The sequence below is a fragment of the Pagrus major genome, chromosome 7 (assembly GCF_040436345.1).
Source record: "Pagrus major chromosome 7, Pma_NU_1.0".
Lineage (NCBI taxonomy): Eukaryota > Metazoa > Chordata > Actinopteri > Spariformes > Sparidae > Pagrus > Pagrus major.
This window is the reverse complement of record NC_133221.1, coordinates 8,953,516-8,973,573: the sequence shown is the minus strand read 5'-3', so window position 1 is coordinate 8,973,573 and position 20,058 is coordinate 8,953,516. Positions and strand designations below refer to the sequence as shown.

Below are 20,058 nucleotides of genomic sequence, written 5' to 3'. Positions count from 1 at the left end.
GCAGAGCAGGGCAGGGCTTTTGTGACTGTATTTTTTCCCCAGTCTGAACTGTGATCGGGTTGACACAACAAACCTAAATTATGCATTGTTGTTGCAGCATTTCTCATCGCAGTGACATGTCTATGACCTCCTCACCAGACATTGTTGCTGGATCTTTTCTCTAACGAGCTCATTTACTCATCTCTTCTGCAAAAGTGCGACTTTATTATTTATTTCACTTACGAGCAGCCATAAACTGTGCCAGCTGTTGTGTTGTTGTTGCCGCAGTCCTGTGCTCACCGACGGAGGACGATAACAGCCATACGAGGCTGTAGTCGGGGAGAATGTCTTTGAGGGGCATTTATGCATGACAGCAAATTGGCCCGATGTTTGTCCTGTCTGGAAAATACTCCTGTCAACGCTCAGGTGGAGGGGGAGCAGCCAGTACACAAGGCCTCTTACAGGAGCTCGTCAAAGTTCAAAACACTTTTCTGGCCTGAAGGCAAAGCGAAACACATTGGCAGCGTGACTCATTCTTTCTTGTGTACAGTCGGCGCTACCTTGTTTGTGGTGTTTTATAGCTGTGAGAACTACAAAGGTTCCCGCCTCGATCTGCTTCAGCTCTGCCAGACGAGAGCAAACATCAACAACATAACTTCAGTTTATAGTTTTGTCAAAGTCTGCCAAGGGGACACTCACTGAAAATTGAAGGAAGTGTGTGACTCTAGAAGTTACTGCCGCTCTGTCTGCAGTTCCATGGTAAATAACTCTGACCTCTATTATAGTGTAAGCAATATCATTGTTGGACTTGTTAGGAAGTTGGACCGTCATAGAAGATGTTTCTAGTGAAAATAATATAATAATCTGAATGTCTGCTTATGCTGTTTTGTTTTTGTGAGCTGGAAATGCTCTTTCGATATGTAGGATCCCTAATTATTTATTATTTTAAATATTCTTAGCATGTCAGTACATTGTGCAGAAAGTCAGTCAATTAAGAGCCCTTGGGATATCAGTACTACGGAAGCCCTGAGAGGCAAGGGAAGCCAAACTCCATATAGTACCTACCAGTACATACAGAGTATTTGTCACAAGTGTTTGATAGCCACATTTGAGGGATCAGTGGAAAAAATGTCGGCTGATAAAGTGATATCAGAATTTTTTACTCCCTAATACCAAAAAAATATCAGTTGGGCTCTGATGAAAAATCTTGATAAGGATCCCTTAGCTTTGTTTTTTAAAAGACTTGTGACCCAGTTACAGACTAAGCTTGTCCTTTTACTGTTAAAATACTAATATGTCAGTGCTCTCTGCTGGACAAACTAAGGAATGGTGACACTTAATTAACTCAAACCTAGTTGGACATTTCTGTAACCACCAACTTATATATCTGTAATAAGCTGATATTGACCTGCATGATTTATTGGTCACAAATAATTACAAATCTCAACAGGTGGTCTTATTGTTATTCTTTATTTATTGCTTTAATTAAATGTAAGAATTTCAATGGTTTTAACTTAATAATAGAATAGAGACATAGAGGAAAGTTATGACACTGCTCCTGAAACATTGTCGTCCCTCTGCAGAAGGGTGTGGGTGATGAGGTCAACGAAAGGGAACATTTTGTCTTCTCGAATCTTCTAAATTCCCCTTTCAGATGTCGTGGTCGCAGGCAGGACGCTGTACAGTCTAATTATCCAGTTAACGAACACCTCACCTCCTCTGACTGTATCTGAAGGATGTGGCCTCTGAGAGCGTAACAGGATCAAGGAAGGCATGACATTACTCGGTTATTGGAGATTGCTGCACTTCCCCGATGCCCTCAGCAAGCTGTAATAATCCTGTAGCTCTTCTGTTGTCTCCTCCTGGGGATTCTGTACAGATGAACTGAGTAGACTCGAGAACTGATCTTGTTGTAAAAGAAAAAAAGGGCAAAACAGAAGGTATCGCTGTCCTCTTGCACAAGCATGTGGCCTCCCATGTGGCGAGAGAACAGGCTGTATTATTGGCCTTGAACAGAAGAAGAGACCTTATCAGTGAAAGCGAGATACTCTTCAGGCAATGGCCTCATTCACTGTATACAAATGTGTGTTACCGAGTGAACGGGCCAGATTTAAGTTCTTCTTTGAACTCCTAAAGTAGGCTACTGGCAAAGTGCATCACAATTCATCCTTAATTATTCATTCATCTCGTGGGAGGTCATTTTTATTTACTCTCCGGTCTGTCAGCCACAAAATTGGGTTGTTTCAGGATATTACTAACAATGCTTTTGACCTTGAAAATGTGTGAATTCGCTCCGGTTGTCAGGACAGAATAAATTGCGATTCTCCCTCCCAGAGGAGCCTGCAAACCACGAACTCTACATCGACGGATCTCATGCATGTACAGGCTCCTCGTCATGCTCCCAGTCAGCCAAGCGGATAGACCTCATTCTTGGCATCTCAGACTTGCTTTTCTAATTGCAATGATTACACGATTTAGCATTAGTTGACTATTTCTCAGGTATTTCTGAATCAGTTGAGATGTTAATAATAAGCCTCGGTTGGATTCTTGAAGCCTGTGTTACTTTTTTGAAGGGTGATTTCTTTTGTCCAATTTCGCTGCCATAGTTAATGTTAATGAACTCGGAAAGACTACTTCTTCTCGCTTGAATAGATGCCCGGGAGTGCTGTGCCCAAAGCAAAAAGGGAAAAGATCCTTGAATCTTTCTTCTCCTCTTCCTTTCAGGGAATAAGCCTGCGCTCGCTTGAAATGGAAATATTCACACCGCCCGATGTAAAGTGCATAGCAAATGAAGAGGGAGTGTGCGGCGGAAAGTAGTTAAAGTTTGATTGGGTGTAACCCAGCCTGCACTCTCTTTAATGATGTCGGGAGTGCCCTCTGAAAAATGAAAAACACCCGTCTCTGTTCGCTCCCTCTGCCTTCTCCTTGTGTTGCTCCTTCTACAGTGTTTTCTGTAGCATCGGCCATCTTGCCGGTCACGACTGGCTGCCCCGGAATACTCTACTGAGCTGTGTGACAGCATTTGGACGAGGGGTCCCAGGACATTACCGAACCCGCCCCCTTACGCACACACACACACAGCCCTTTCAAAAAAACATCTTTTTCTTCTTTAAAATCTGGCTTGCTAAATATTCTCAAACCCTCCTTTTCTTTCTCTATCTGTTACTCCTTCACCCCCTCTCCTCCTCCTCCTCCTCCTTTTTATCACATGAGCTACACACACCCTTGCATACACTGGTTTCAAGACAAGGAGATTTGACTTGCATGAGGTTTTGGCCTATGCATCCCTCCATTTAAGGAGCTCCGAGTGTGTGTGTGTGTGTGTGTGTGTGTGTGTGTGTGTGTGTGTGTGTGTGTGTGTGTGTGTGTGTGTTTTGTGCTGGGTGTGTGCTGGTGTGTAAAGCGCATGCTAATGCGGGGTTGGTCGTGGTCCTTGGGATCAGACTGAAGATGACAATCCAGGGGGCACATTGTGTGGGCTAGCAAACTGAGCTCCACAGATGGGAGGAGAGAAAGGGAGACAGAAGGCTGTAGACAGGAAGGAGAGGGCCGCCATCCTCAGCCCCCATTTCACTCTTAACTTCATTTTCGAGTCGCACTCCACAGATCAAGTAGCCACTATGAAACCAGCTTTTGTGAGTATTGATTCCCTTTCAGGCAGCACCTCCACCGGAGGCTCATTAATCTTGTCTACCTGCCATGAATGAATTGAATGGGGAAATAATTGACGCTCTCCGGCATTTCTTTGGATATTATATGTCTTGTAAAGCCTGTTCGATTGGTATGCGCTGATAGCATTATTGGCTAAATACAGCACAATGGAACGGGGAAAAGCTTTAAGCCTCTCCCTCCACATTGTCCTTCTACTTTTGACTGCATTCTCTAAAAAGTTAATCCTCTGTGGCATTTTACATTCACGCAGCATGTCTTTGTTCTTTTTCTTTTTTTCGCCTTCCTCTATTGCCTTGTTCATGAACTCATTTTGGAGTTGGCGTTGGCTTTTTTTATTTTCTTTGAGGAGAAAAGTGGCATCGCTGTTTGTCACGGCGAAGTCTGGTGTTTTTTAGACCTGCTGAGATCAAACCAAACTGTGGGTGTGTGTGTCACGGCCCGGTGCAGCCACAAAATCTATTCTCTAATCCTCACCAGGGGGAAAACACAGGAGAGCCACAGGGGGCTGAGACATGCAGCCACTACTTGGTTTGTTCCTCTAGTCTGGTCATTGGAGGGAAGGGATGTCATTTTTCTTTTCTGTTCAAGTTCTACAAAGGATCTCAACCTGTTTGAACTTACTAGAAGGGATATATATATATTTCCACATCCTTTGGGGATGAGTTTGCAGAGTTTTAAAGTTGTGTGGAGGGACAACACAGGCATGACATTGGGCTATTTCAGGAGGATGTTTTGATCGGAGTGCTGACAGTGCTTTGTCCCACTGTGGCATTGAGGTGTTGGCACCTGCTCTAGACGGTGCTGCACTTGTGTTCCCCTTGATGCCATTGAGTTGTTCATAGTTTTCATCCAACCTTTGTTTTGGTGCCAGCACGCCAATTTGAGGCCGGTGGTCTGGGCACACTCTCTCTGCTGCAGCCTTTTGTTTTCACCCTGAACAAGCCCTGCCAGGCGTCCTTCAGCTCCCCCACCACCCATTCTTAGCTTTTGTTCGAGATTCCCATGGCTTACTTCGTGTCTTCAAAATCGCAGTAAAATAGCTGTCAAGTTCTTCTGCTTGGTTGTCCTGGAGCAGCGGTCCTGCTGTGAGAAGCTTGATAAATGGGTTCATGTGTCTTTAATCTCATTCTGACCATCTCTCCCCGCTGCCAGCACTTCAGCTGTTGACCCTCCACCTCGCCGCTGACTTCTGACCCTCCTCATTGTATCGCGTTGCTCATAGCGAGTCAATCTCACAATGGATGCCTCTCCATTTCAGGTCTCTCGTATTGATTCGATCCTGCCTGCACAAAAACACATTCCTCTCCCTCTCTCCTCTATTAATTCTCATGGCATCGAGCTTCTTAGTCCGCGACCATGAAATTCGGAGGCTTTCTCTTGTTATGAATGTGTTTTACCTTGAGGAAATCACTGGGCTGTATCCCCTGATAAGGATATATTTACCCAGTCCCAACACTATATCACACCTGCCTTTCACGGTAGCTGCTTCTAAATCTCCTCGGACCAGCTCCTGTTCCCTTTTCCATTATACTGGACAAGTGACGCCGATACACCAAGACTGAATGCCGCCATGGTGCTTTTGTTCTTGCGTCCATGAATTAGAAAGTTTGGTACGGTGACCTTACCTGCAGCATGAGTGTGTTTATCTCCTCTTATTCACTGTGGCTCGACACGTTCAGAAAGGTACCCTGAGGTTGTTGCAGATGAACCTCTGCTTCAGCGTTAAAGTACATACGCATGTCTCGTCTCCTGCGAGCTAAAGATATAACTCACCAGTTGAATTGCATGTCATAGCGAGATCACAGCTCCCTTCTGCTCTGCACTGACAGGAGCATTATCCTCCCTGTAGTACGGACTTAGGCCTCTTTATGCGACGAGAGCACTGTCCCGGTCCTCATTATCACAGGAGCTCCAGCAGCTCCATCGGTGTATGAGTACACATATTGGACCCCTGATTAATACCAGTGTTCATCAGCGGCTTTGTAATTGGCTTTGTCCTGGTGAGGCCTAATAATTCAGGTTATTACGAGAGCAACAGAAACGCATCGTGTTGAGACTTTGTAATGAATTCAAAACAGAAAAGAGATGCCTGGCTGAGCACACTTTAAGAAGCCATTGAGGACGCAGTTTGAGTTTTTACTTTGCAATTTGCCGGAAATATGTCAGCGATTTCTTTGCAGTAACTTCAGAAAAATGTCTCACTATTCATTTTTAAAGTGGCTATAATCGATTTAAAATAGCGGAATCGAATGATCAAGTGAAAACAGTTTGACACTGGAACAGGACCAGTCGTGGGAATGAGTTTGAGATCATTTTTTAGCTGTCAACTCTGTAAATTTACTGTTTTCACTTGACATTTTCTTCTACAGCAGGAAGCTGAATTCAGTGACAACTACTGTATAATTCCTGCTTTGTAATCAAGTCTTGGACCAAAGGGCAAACGGACATAGTGAGCATAGTGGAGCTTTTTGCAGCGAAAGATACCAAAACAGACCAAAACAGAGCTAAAAGAGAGAAAATATTAAACCGACATTCATCAGGTGGCCTGAAACACGACTCCAAACGAATGATAATGTTGCTCCGTAACTGTTGGATGTGAAAATAAGCAACTGTTCAACTTAAAAGGTGATGATCTTGTGCTCATAACTTGTTTACACTGTCCCCAAGTGGCAAAACCTGGTAATCTCCTAAACCCACTCCCAAATTAAGACACCACCAACTCGGCATCACCCATTATTCTTCAGACGTTGAGCCAGGCCTCCCCTGTCGTCCAGTTGTTTATCCAACATCTGCCTGGTTTTGGTACCAAGAAAATGTCTTGCTATTGGAGAACTCTAAAATAACGTTGTGTGATTATCTGCATCTTCATTGTTTCGTCTTCTCTAAAAGTACCAAAAACAAAAACCTGACACATGCAGAGACACTCTAATACAAACAGTAGACACATATTTTTGCTGACTCATCTGGCTCCTTGCTCAGGTAGGAGAAATTCTGCCAATTCATTCATGTTTAATGACTGATGTAGTGAACAGGTGGTGCTGAATGATGGAGGTTGTCTACCATCTGGTCAATATGCAGTACTGTGATCAACAGTATGGAGAGATAGCACTGGACAGATGGATAACTAGAATACTGTGATCCTCCTCTGCTCTGTGTCTCACACCTCTACTCTCCTCCTTTCCTTACTAGAAAAGATGTTTTAAAAGATAACTTTGGGACTTTATGAAATGTTGAAGTTACATTTAACAGGGTGAGGGATCTAAAATCCTGTCAATGTGTAGACAGGTGCACAAAAAGAAGGCAAAACAAAAACCCTGAACTTTCTCTTAGCAGACACCGACGACTTCTTCCACCACAGTACAACGAAGATCTAATTCCGTTGACAGCGTAAGACGTCCACCTTCATATAAATAAATACCTCTTGGTCCTTTTTTTGGGGGGGGTGTTTGGCTCTGTCCTCTCCTGGGGCATTCTTTGTAGAGGTAGACGGGATCCTTTCAGGTTTCGTGAACCTTTTTGGAATGATATAATCTCAGTGATTATTCATTTCTTCTTTCTAAGTAAGTCTAGAAGCTTTAATCTACTATTAACTATCCAGTCTGAAAGCAGCGTCATTTTTCAAAGGTAGATTCCAGTCCTCTGTTCCTCTGACTGACATTTCTCCTCTAAATACTGAATAATCACGTGCAGAATTGATGGTCTCCTGATGGCACTTTATTGCCTTTAAATTATTACACTAATGGGGACACATAACCTGTCTGGAGGCTTTTAGAGCATCAGCCAGGACTCTGTAGCCAGTGGTGAGACAATCACTTTCAGATAAAATATTTCCAGCAAGGCACAATACAGATAGCTAGAGTTGGAGTGACAGTATCTCAGCACTGTCAGCCTATACCTTTATTCCCCCAATGTCTGTGCATACTGGATGTGTTGAAAGGGGGAGCCACATTTCTGTGATGTGATAGGTGTGGTATTGCAGCTCAGCAGCCTTATGAATGCATTTGAAAGAGAAGATAGCCGTCTGATTGTGTATGTCCGCATGTAAATGACAACACTCGTAACGTTCACATGCTTTCTGTAGAGATGCATGACATTACTGCACGAGAACATGGGAGTCTGGGCTTCTTTAACTCTTCCTGTGCTCTGTATTTAGTGCCTCTGTTGCTTTGACACAGTAGGTAATTATCATGGGAGCAAACATGACACATAGTTTAACCTGCTTCATAAACACATGAAAAGCATGAATCATCTGACACCTTTTCTCTATCTTTTTCTGTTAGCCTGATTGCCTCGACAAAGCTTTTCTTTCTTTGTGATCATTTACATCAGGAGTGAGATGAGGACGTCTCTGTAAATGAGATGAGACGCTGCTACCTGCAGTTAAAAGACAATAGAAATGTCTGCAATGCCGGTGCCGTAAATGAGATGTGAAGGCAATCAGCCACGGTGCAGTTGCTTAAGATGGCCTTAAAATGTTTTATTTATGCTTCTTCTTATAAAAGCACTGTGAAACAACTGACCGTCCTCTCGCTGAAGGTGCCCTTAATGCTCATTTGCTTTTGCAGGGTGACTGTAACATTCAGTGGTTTATTGTTTTTAAGGCATGGGGGTCATTTCTGGTGGAGGCTCGACCGCGACGGCCCCTCCATGTTCTTATCTGTCTCTTCTGTTCCCGTCCGCAGATCGAGAAGATCATGACGCTGATCGGCGCTGGAATCGATTTTTCCAGGGATCAGCAATACGCTACTCCAGGTAGAGTGCCATCATCACCGCCTTTTTTAATGCTGTTAGATTTTGATTAGAAATTGAGTCTTATATCAAATGTAAATTATTTATGGATGAAAAGTGTGAAGGGAAAAGGGTGAACTCGGCCGTTTTTCTTTTACACTTAGTGCTGATTTTTCTCACATCTGTAATAAATGTTACCACCGTTGCATTATTTATCTCCAGGTTTTTATGTAAAAACACTAAATTACACATTTGGCTGTAGGCAGAGATTTCAGTGGGCAGATTTACAACATAATTATTGGCCTGCGTTTCCTCAAAGCCTCGCCTTTTTAGGTATAGAGTGCAGAGGGGTTTATGGCTACAGGGACCTGTGGTAGACCCATACCTCATGCTTTGTATTGTACGCCGTACCTGCTTGTAATCTTCCTTTAAGTTAATTGATCCGTATCGGTGCCCTCAAGGGAAATCAAACAGGTGCCTAGGCAACACGGTCAGTGAAGGCAGCGACAGAAAACAAATTGCGATTCAGTTAACAACAGAATACTGGGTACAAACAAGTAGACAGTCGGTCTGTTTTAATAGAGCCGACATGAGAAGTTGCAGAGAAAAGGTAAGACAATCATCCTACAGCAGTCACTCCCAGAGACGCAAAAGATTTTATTTGGTTCGCCAAAAAAATTTGCTGAACGAAGCATGTTTTTGGTGGTACTAATTGCTGGTATTGTCCTGACAATTGTACTTTGGTCCCCAGAATAAAGTTTACCCTAGCAAAAACCACAATGCTTTCCTAAACCTAACAAAGTTGGGGTTTTTTGCCTCAACCTAACCAGAGCATAAACACAGCGTTGTGACAAGAGAGAAATGGAGAATTCAACCTTAGAGACCCGTTATTGGATCTAGCTTCTCGCTCTGTAACATAATGTCTTTGTGTTCAGGATTCTGTACCTGCTCTCCTGTTATTCTTTTCAAACGCCTGTCATCGGGGTTGATGGATGATGCTCTGGGACTGTAGCAGCAGACCCGAACAATCGACTCCTTCCCTTCAGCTTTCACATTATTCAACATTCACCTCCAGTTTACACTTTAATATCTTTGAGCAATGCAGTAAATCCACTACAGTGTGCCTTTGCACAAACTTGTCCGTCGTCTTATTTTACCCCCACCCCTTGTTTGTTATGCCCTGCACTGGAGTGAGCTGTTTAAATATTAACCAGCACGCATGTCAGGGGATGAGCTCATTTTGCTTTGTAGACTCGAGGAAAGCTGAGACCACTGCAGTGAAGTAGTTAGCGCCCCATCACATGCTCTAAGTCTGAATCCACTCCTCTGTGAAAATGAGCCTCAGTTTCACAGCCGTCATGCCCACAGCTCCGTCTCAACTAGGCTGCTGTCAAGAGGCCATCAAAGGACTCGCTGGAGATATGAGAGGCTGCATCACGTCACTCCCCCCCATCTCTGATTCAGTCCAGTGTTTGCCTCTTCTTAGTGATGACTGGAGAACAGTGATGTCTCCAGCTGATTGGCTCTGTGCCTGCGGTGTCTTGTACTTTTCTCCTCTCCGCTGATCGACTTCATCAGAGTGAAATGCACGCGGCGGAGGAGGGTGAAAAAAGCTGTGAGAAATGAAAAGACTGAAATTCAGAAGCTGCAGAAACTTTCAAGTAAATGAGGGGTGGGATGTATGTAGCTGAAACAGCAGCTCGCGCTGACAAAGAGCAGCCACCTGCAGTGTTTCAGAGAGGAGAGAGAGGGAGGGAGGGAAGGAGGGAGGGAGGGGAGAGAGAGAGAATGAGTAAAGGGAGGAGAGAGGAATTGCAGGCAGCAGATCTGTGAACGGCCAGGACAATAGAAGGACGCCACCTCGGCATCTGTAGGATTAGGTGGTCCGCTCCTCAGCCTGGAGTGGATGACAGGACTACAGGATTTTAGCAGTGGCTGCTGCTGCTGGAAGCATCTCACAGACTGAGGAGCGACATTTTTAACACTCTCTTGTCTGCAGAGGAGTCCATCCTGTGGGCCAGCTAATACTTAAGTGCTCTTTGAAGTATCTGATTGGACCCTGGACTGGATTTGTCTTTTGCCTTGATTATATTTCAAACGTCTGGAGTGACCAAAAGGGATGTATGACGTGGAAATCAACAGGAAACAGGATGAATAGATGATGAGAGCTTTAACAAGGGGATGAAGATGCTTTTAAAATGTGCATTTTGCCCATTAATTTCATGTTATGATGTTGCTGTAAATCGCCAGCTTTCTTCATGTGTCTAGCTGATATGCAACTCTTTCCTATGAGCAGGAAAAATTATTTACTCTGTTGACGTCTACCTGTGTGTGAGATGCTCTCATCGGATTATGAGTTAAAGGTGTAATAACTGATTCCCCACTGTAGAAAATATGTGTTTTGAGCTTCAAAAGTGAGTTAAAACATACCAGGATGTTCACAGGAGCAGAGGCAGTCATCTGTCCTTGCACAGGTTAGCCTCCCCCTGGCTCAGGCTGCTGACAGCCGTCAGTGCAGCTTCTTTCTGCAATCAATCTCAGCTCACGTCGCAGGTTTCTGTCTGTCAAGCACTTGCATGTTCTCAAAGCAGATTCCTGTCTGGATTGTACGTGCTGTATTATATGCTGAGTAGGATGGATCTGTGAGTTGTGAATCAGGGATGAGTCTGTTTGGTTTTTAACTGTCTCCTGCTTCTTGGCTACAAGTTTCCAAAGAAGTTTCCTCATGGTTGAAGAAAATCTTCCGCCATCATTACCTGCTGCTCTCCTCTCTGACCTCTTTGACTTTATCTTCATTACAAAGCAAAAGCCTAATTACATCAGCTGCAAGCTTTTACTTTTGGACATAAGATGCTACCTCCTCTCATGGGACATCTTGACTTTTTGACTGTTTTGTTACATTTGCAAGAGTAAAGTTAGGCAGCACCTTGTTGATATAAATGCGGGTTTGGTTGAGTATCATAGCGAGGAATCTTGTAGATATTAGCTGGTAGTCCACCAGCTCATTACCCCTTGTATCAGCCCCTTCACCCCTGAGATCAGGGGTACCTGACTCCATCTTGGGTGATTGTGGTTCAGCCCCCGCTGCCCTGCGGGAGCTGACGCCCCGTCTGCAGAGAACACTGTCTCCGCCGCCTTCCTGTTGCTGGTGCGCTCGGCTCTGCTGGCCGAGAATGATGTGGCAATGCCACGTCTCATCCTCAGAGTGCCGCTGCTACCGGCTGAAAGGTTTCTCCCTCCTGAAGCGCTTTCCCCTCTCAGCAGGTGCTGCCGGCCGGCTGCTGGACCAGCCTGTGGGGGACTGGCTGGAGCACGTGGGGCTGCCGCAGTACGAGAGCAAACTACTCCTGAACGGCTTCGACGACCTGCATTACATGGTGAGTTCCTCATTTATTTTATACTATGTCAAAATTGACTGTAACTGAACTTAATGCTGTTGACTGAGTGTTATGATACTTTCTCTCCTGTCTTTCACTCCGACTTAACTTTGTGTCTTTGTGCATTAATCCACTTGATGCCAGCCTCCATTAGCAGTGAGTTGATCCCATTAGCTTCATCTGAAGTTCAATTAGCTGAAATCCTGTGATGACCCAAACCACTTAATCAGTCTGACTTGTTTTTCAGCAGCTAGAGGATTTTTTTGGGTCGATTCTGCTCCTAATCCAATATCACACATCACATCTCCGTCTTTATAAAATTCACAACATTCACTACTTGATAGATCGACAAAACCCTTTTTTCTTTACAGCAACTCTGACATTACGCCTGGTTGGGTGTTGTGAATCAGGTTTATGCTGCACTGTCAGGCTCCCAGACAGTCTGCCTGCAGCACAGGGGGCCGCTGTCCTGGCCTCTCACTTACAGTCAGCTGCATGAGAAGCAGCTTATGCCCGGCCAGAACGGGGGAGCGTCTCGATGAGCAATGGGATGCTGTTGCCAAGCTGACAAGTTTATAGAGCCCACAGTGTGCGACGCCACTATGAGTTGGCTCAGTGGCTTTTGTCAGTAATGAGGACTGATGGAGGAGAGAATGAGGGACCCAGGTGGTCGAACGAGCCAGTGGGCACGTCGGAAATGAGAGAGCCGTCTTATGTGTCAAGATGAAAACCCTTTTCCCCTGCCGTCAGACTTATCATACACCTTCTCTTTAACGCTTGAGGAGCCACGTGTTTGCTGGTTTTCCTCCCATCAAAACACCACACTTGATTTGATTTCACTGAAAGAGATAAAAGCTAATGTACCTGTAGGGTACATTAAACTCATCGCCATTCACACACGTCTCTACACGTTAGATGGTATGAATGAAGTTTTTATTATTGTCTTATGCAACTTATCTAACTATGCCCGACCCACATGGGCTTTACAAGACAAAACAAATGAATGCAAGCCAGATCCAGGCAAGGAAAACCAACTCGAACACATTATTTCTGGAACGGTGTTAAAACACTCTGGATGGACAGAGATCGTTTAAAAATATCCAAAAATGATCCAGCTACAGGTTGTCTCTTCAGGGGGTATTTTCATGATCCAACAGATGTTTTTCTGCCTTCTTGAAAAAGATCAAAGATCAAATGTTTGCCTGGGTGAAACCAATTTATTATATCCCTTATTTCCACTGACTAGCAGAGCAAGAAATGATGAAATCAAAAGTAACTTCCTCAAAATTCATGACAACAGCTGAACCAAACCCCACAGTGAAATTAATAGAACAGAGAGTACAGTATATACTGCAGGGAGGTTGACAAATGCTGCCTAACTTCATGCTAACTGCAAGGTGTTTGAATTCAGACTTCTTGGTCTCCAGAAAGCAGATTTTGTTTTGCTAAGCCTCAGTTTTGTCATAAATCCCTAACTACTGGCAACAAGGTTTTACCGTTATGAATCGCATCACACATCTAGAAACTTTACACCGATTAAACCCAAAATGAGCGTGAATGTTTTGTGCTCCTGTACAGCGTAGACTTTCAGCTGTAGGATCCAGCTGTGTCTGAATAATTTCCGCGTACAATGATACTTTCATGAATAATCTTTAATCTACTTTACATAACCTGCGAGTTAAGTTACTCACTCTCACCCGGTGCCATCACCACCCATGTTTAATTCTGTTCTGAAGCCTCTGAAGTTACTCTCTAGGTTTAATCTTCCTACTGTCTTTTTTTAGTCTTTCACACTCCCCTCTCTCAGCCCTGAGTACTCTTTTTTTTTTTTTTTTTTCAAAGTTGAGAGCTGGCAAGTTTTTCTATCTTTAAACACGGCTTAAAGACCACCTGGCTCTCTGAAATTGCTGGAGGATTTAGAAAAAAGGCTGTAACCTTTTTAAACTGTGTTCCTCCCTCAGTAAATGTTGACCTTTTCTTAAGAATAATTTGGTCTCAGCTGGAAACGAGTCACCTTGTCTTCGCTAAACTTTTCTAAATATATGTGCTCTTGTGCCTTAGAGAGGATATAACAGGAACAGGCTGTTTCATTGTTGGCAGACAGATATTTTATCTAATTACAGTGTATTAGTAGCAGCAGCCTTGAGGCAGAGACTAATGGAGCCCCAAAATGTTCAATGTTAAAAAGTGAGATAAGGAGGAACATTTTTGCTTTAGTAAATTGTGTAAAATATCTAATTAAAGCAACAATTTGTAAAAAAAAGTTTAAGAAAATCCAACATATTGAGATGAAGTTTTATTTCCTCATTCTTATAGTCAGACTTAACGGGAGTTTGTTTTTGTTTCATCTTATTCTATATCTATGTTTTAACACTGAAACTCTAGTAAAACTGTCATAATGGTAATAAGAGTGATAGCATAGCATCTAACTATAACGCAAGAATTTTTTGTCGGTCTGTCCGTCTGTAATACACACATCTCAAGAACTGTTCATCAGATCTACTTCACACTTGGCAGGTGTGTTGCTGAAGACCCACAGGAGTGCAGTGTTGAGTTTGGTGAAATTAGTATTAATACATTTTGAATAAACAGCAAACACAGCTCTGTGCAGCAGCAGAGGCCTCACGTCATCCCTCTCACGTGATCTCATGGGGAAGCAGACGTAAACCAAATGGAGATTAGTGTGGCACAACAACTTCTCTAATAACGAGTTGCAGTGAGAGAAAAAACAAAAGCAGAAGGTGAAATGTGTCTGGAGGAGAGGGTTTCAGTTGTTTTTTTAACAGTACTATGCTAACTAACGTAAGACGTAAGTAGTCTTCTTATTTATTTAATACTGAACTCTTTGGGCTCCATACAGATTGACATGAGTATGGAACAAATCCATTCTCGTAATTACTAAACTGATCAGGTGTATTAGCTCCAAATAACACACAAACTCACACTTACACTTGCAGCTATTGCCACAGACTGAAATTCTAAAAATGAATATGATAGTGCCATAATTTCTCCTCTATAGTTGAGCTGTTACAGTCAGCGAGTTGAATTGTTTTCAGACAGAAATAGTCATATTATTTTTGTCGTCAAATGGGAACATTTTGCATCCACTAAGCAGCAAACTGTATCAGACTCTGGAAAAACGGCATGTCAGCTATGGCAGTGCGATCACTAATTAAACAGTGTTTATGCTGCCAGTCAGTCTGCTGTGATCTCTGTCTATCCTGCAGGCTCGCTCTCGAAGTGGATCAATAACAGCAGTGATTGTATTGTGTTCAACCACCGAAGCAGAGACGAGCCTCTTCTGAAACCAATTAGATGCTTTTTATCGACTGGTGGAGCAAATGTCCCAATGAAAAAAAAAGCTCTGCACACCATGCAGCGCTCCTGTCTTCGCCGGTAATGCTTGTCGAAAACCGACTTCTATTTCGCAGCTTCTGGTGGCTTCAGCTATGACAGGGTCAGCCGACGGAGCCCTCCGAGTCGGTTTGCAGTCGAGGCACGGATGCACTTCTGCTGGGACATCACTTTGTATGAAGCTGGCATTCATGGAGCCAGAGAGAAAAGAACAAATTACTTAAAGTTTCAAGTCAGTGGAGGTGACTCTTCGCGGACTAGAAGCAATAACTTGTCAAGAAAGAGCTCAGTTTTAATCTAAAAGTTGTGAGAGAAACATCCGAACGCACAACGTCAATTCAACTGCATCACCCTTTCGTGTAACTGCCTCCGTTTTCTGTCCTTCTCGTTATTTTCTGGCATTAAAAAGATGCAAAGTGGCTATTTTGTAAAGAGTCATAGCCTGCAGGCAGATTGGATTCAGTAATGGCTTCATGCATTAGAAGCTCAAAGATTGGGAATGGATTAATTGATTTTTCTGTTGGGGGGTAATGGTGGTGATGTATTGTCCATTTACCCGTCTGAAAAACATTTGTGCAGGATTTAGATAGAATAGATGGTTTATTTTAAAACCATTTCTGTGCCCCAGCTTCCTCTTAGGCCCGTGTGGTGTTATGACAGCCTGCTTAGGAGGACAAACGATGATTTTCAGTGCTGTCGGTTAGCTGTCCTTTAGGTGGTCGGGATGAGTGATCCGTGCCCTCGAGCCACCTGGCCTGAATTCAGAGTGCTTTTAAACCAGAGGGACCGCCGTGGCTGTTTCTCCGGATAGGCCGAGGAGAGAGCAGCATTTTAATGAGAGGACAAGCGGGTGGCAGAGATGGATGGAGCCACACAAGCACAGAAACAAATCCACCTAGCTTACACCAAGCTAGACGTATTCTGTTCACCCTTGTTGTGCTGATGTAAGCGTTCTCTCAACTAATGTAGTCTCACTTTTAGACCTGCTGAGCCTGCGCTGAGGGAAAAAGTGGAGCCACATTAGTCGCCATCACGTCTCTCAAGTCACACTGTTTGCGTTTTCAAAGCCCCTTCAAGTGGCAGGATAAATGGCTTATCAAGGTGTAGCAGAGGTGAATGTATTATTTATGTTGCGGGAGCCTCATCATCTCAGCTACGTTTCAAAGATGAGATGATCCCTTTCAAGCATCTCTCACCTTAGACGGGTTCAAGGGTTCGAGTTCTTCTATTCAGCAGGGTTTGGTTCAGGGAAGGAAAATGTGGATCAGGGCTGCAACTCACAATCGTTTTTATTATCGATTAATCTGCCGATCTGTTATAATTTGTAAGAAATGGTCAGAATTCGAAGGTAGCTCCAAAACTATAGTGGGAAGGATAAATGGTTACTGCTGTTCAGTATACACTTTGGCTGTAGCGACTAGCTGCTGGTCATAAGTAGCTCAGGATAGCCATGGAGCTAGGTGGCCCTGTACTGCAGCCTCGGATGATGGGGGAGTGACTGCTGTCAACAGGGCTCAGTCAACCTGCTTCAGCCGCTTCCCAGTCTGAATAAAAGTGTGTTTTATGATGAGTATACATATTTTCCTGTTTAGTAAGAGTGTAAAAATATCTCCTTTCTTGACATTTTGTGAGTTTACTTTGTTTACTTAATAGACATCTCCCATCTGAAACTACAGGAGCTATCAGATTATCACCCCTTGTGGTATAAAGTGGTACTACAAGACAGGACACGCCGTAATACATAAAGACACAAAAACAGAGAAAATGCTCGCTGTTAGCTACCTAGTTTGACAAAAGACTTGATTATTAAGTCTGTCAATGATTGTTTGTCGACTCGAAATTTCAGCACAACCGACACGCTCTACGAAAACCTCATGACCCAGAAGGTCTGATTCACAGCAGACACTTTGTTCTGATAACATAATTGGCTTCCTCACAACAAACATTTTGACAAGCCACATTACTTTCAGTGTAAAAACAAAATAAATTGGTTTCTTTCTGTGTTTACTGTGATGGAAGTCATAAACTGCATCTAAAACATTATATAAAGTTTAATAAACGGAAAACTTTGGGTGCAACAAGGCATAAAGCGGGCCCTCAGGAAAGACGCAGAAAACACATGAGAAACAAAACATCTGCATTGAAACACATCTGCTCGACAGCAAAGAGGTGCGGAAAACAAGCCAAGGACTGTAGATTCAGTCAGTTAGAGCTGTATTTCCCCTCACACAGACATTTATCAGTTCATCTCCAGTGGGACGGTAATGCAATGAGCCATGCACTGTGGAAGTGCTATCATCCATCCAGCTCTTCACATAGTTTGAATCCTCAGCTGGAAAGGCAGCGATCGGCGTGTTGCTGCTCAGAGATAATGGGCTTTAAGTTGTCAGTTTAGTGCGAGGTATTAAAAGAGCCAAAGAGTGGCGTCATCCTGTCTTGTGCTCGATGTGAGCTCTAACGAGGGCTGTGTTTCACCGTCGTTACAACCCACATAACTCCAAGAGAGTTCATGCACTCATGCTCTTCTTAACTATTCTTTCTTTCTTTTTTTCTTTGTCTTTCTTTCCTTCTTTCTTTCTGTCTTTCTTTCTTCTGTCTTTCTTTATTTCCTTCTTCCTTCTTTACTTTCTGTCTATCTATCTGTCTTTCGGTTAATCTTTCCTTTTCTTTGTCCGTCCTTTCTGTCTGTTTTTCTGTATTCTCTTTCTTTCTTTTTTGCAGAATTCCTCTAGACAGGTTGCTGTAAACTCTCAACCAAACTGCTCACGTGACACGCCTTTGCACCCCTGCCGTAGCATCATGTGAATCTATACAGCATATCGTTGATTCACTCGGCGAATTTTGATCAACATTGTGATTCTACGAGCAGCATTATTCAGATTACTCTGCAGTTTTGTTTGACTGGCACTGACGGGCTCGCTCCTCCCCTCTGCTCATCCTGTCCACCCCTTGTTTGCCTCTACAGCATCTGCATGAAAAACAAGCTGTCAGGTTTGACCTACAGACAGACTCTCTTCTGTACGTGTGTGTGTGTGTGTTTGTGTGTAGAGGGTAGGCACCATAAGATTAACTTGAGGTTCATATTGAAGAGTCAGCCACATGTGAACTGAGCCGTCACATTTTGTTCCTGAGGCAGCAGCGTGGGGCGTCATGATACTTCAGCACATGAGATTTAGTTGCTGACCCGGTCTGTAGAAGTGACACCGCTAGCATTTATGGCTCACTGTTCTACAGTCAATAAGATGGAATCGGAGCTCTTACTGTCTGCTTTGTAATAACTCATTTATTTGGACTGTCAGATCATTAGATCAGCTACCAGGACTCTGCTAATGAATGATGCTCAGTGTAGAAAATAGGGGCCTTTCCTTTTACATGTGAGGGTGTTTTGATTTTTTTTTTTCCCTGCAGCCATCAGTCAACTATCGACGCTGTTGTATCCTACCCCTCCATCTCATATCCCTGACCACTCTGCACTTCTGACATTGATTTATCGCTCTTTTCTCCATTATCCATTACCTGCCACACAGTCCCAAAGGTGGTACAGTGTGTAACCAAAGACGGGTTTCACCATCATTCACACACATTCGCTGTCAGTCCCCTCCCCCACACACTTGCATTTCATTTAAGGGGTTATCGATGTGGCTTTGTTATTACAGTCAGTAGGTCGGGTCCCAGGGAGGAGTTTGAAGATCTCACTCAAGAGTAACTGGCCCTTTTTCTGCAATGGCGGCATTACTTGTGATCAATACTTAACCTGCAGCATCGGCTCTTCTTGTGAAGGATTCGTCTGAGCTAGATGTAACCTTGCAGCCAATCAGTCTGTCTTTACGTATATGACTTTTTACATTATGTTGCAACATGTTTGGCAGGAAATTGATCACTTGATGCCTTTTAGAAATTAAGATTCATATCACTTAACTTACCTCTTTTTTTGTGTGTATTTTGTTCTGTAGGGGAGCAATGTAATGGAGGACCAGGACCTGAGAGAGATCGGGATCACAGACCCGAGTCACAGAAAGAAGATCCTGCATGCAGCGAGATCGCTACCCAAGGTGACAAATCATTGATGACTTACCTCAGTTATCTCAGCACAGTATGATGTGATTTAATGTCTTGCATTGCATCTGATCTTAGATTACAAGGTGGTACTATCCCCATGTCACAAAGATGGTAGTGCAGTGGTGGGAAGTAACTGAGTACATTTACCCAAGTACTATACTTAAAGGAAAGTTCACCAATGCCCCATGGAAAGTCTGGTGTTTCATAGTCGGTGACAAGATAATGACGGGTGAACTTATCCTTCAAGTGTGATTGTCTAGTTGTGGTCATGCGTTGCGTTTTAGTTGTTGTCCATCAAAAAGTTGTTTCCCCTCTAAACTTTTCAGATAGTTTCATTGATATAAAATTCTGTTCTTGAGGCCTAAAGAACTAAGATTACTAACGTTTCACAACAAAAACATCAGATATGATAAAAGTCCAATGTATGAATAAATATGTGTTTTCCCTCTCCCATTAATCTTTTTATGGCTCCTCAGATTTATCTTTTGCTCAGTTAAATCCATCGGTTCCCAACCAAGGGAGCAGGATAAAATCTAACCGTATATAAAGTGTTTATTTATTCACTTTAAATGTCTGCCTGGACTCCAGATGGAGCCTGTTTAGACCTACAGATGGTCTAAACAGGCTCCAGCTCTACCAGCTACAACAATCATATGCTACTTACACATTGCATATATATTGTGTTGATAATCTAATAATGGCACATATTATAACATATTATATTTTTAACATATTATATATTTATAAAGCTAATATACTTCTGTACTTTTATTTAAGATGGACTTCTGCTGCTGTATTGGTACTTTTACTTAACTTAAGGATCTGACTTCTTTTTTCACCACTTCAGTGTAAATCTAACTGTTAGTCTGGTATCTCTTCAAGTCATGTA

At 43.2% G+C, this 20,058-nt stretch overlaps 1 protein-coding gene across 6 annotated transcripts in view; it reads left to right on the top strand.

Annotated features, from left to right (window-relative positions):
- The window catches only part of LOC140999591 (ankyrin repeat and SAM domain-containing protein 1A), a 71,535-nt gene that overhangs the window by 41,231 nt on the left and 10,246 nt on the right, over window positions 1–20,058 (top strand). For 3 of the 6 annotated variants that reach the window (XM_073470072.1, XM_073470073.1, XM_073470068.1), the window contains 3 exons: window positions 8,334–8,403; window positions 11,644–11,756; window positions 19,064–19,162. In XM_073470072.1, the coding sequence (XP_073326173.1) occupies window positions 8,334–8,403; window positions 11,644–11,756; window positions 19,064–19,162 (282 nt within the window). Of the gene's footprint in view, window positions 1–8,333; window positions 8,404–11,640; window positions 11,757–19,063; window positions 19,163–20,058 lie in introns of all 6 variants that reach the window. The other 3 variants (XM_073470071.1, XM_073470069.1, XM_073470067.1) reach the window with 1 other exon arrangement.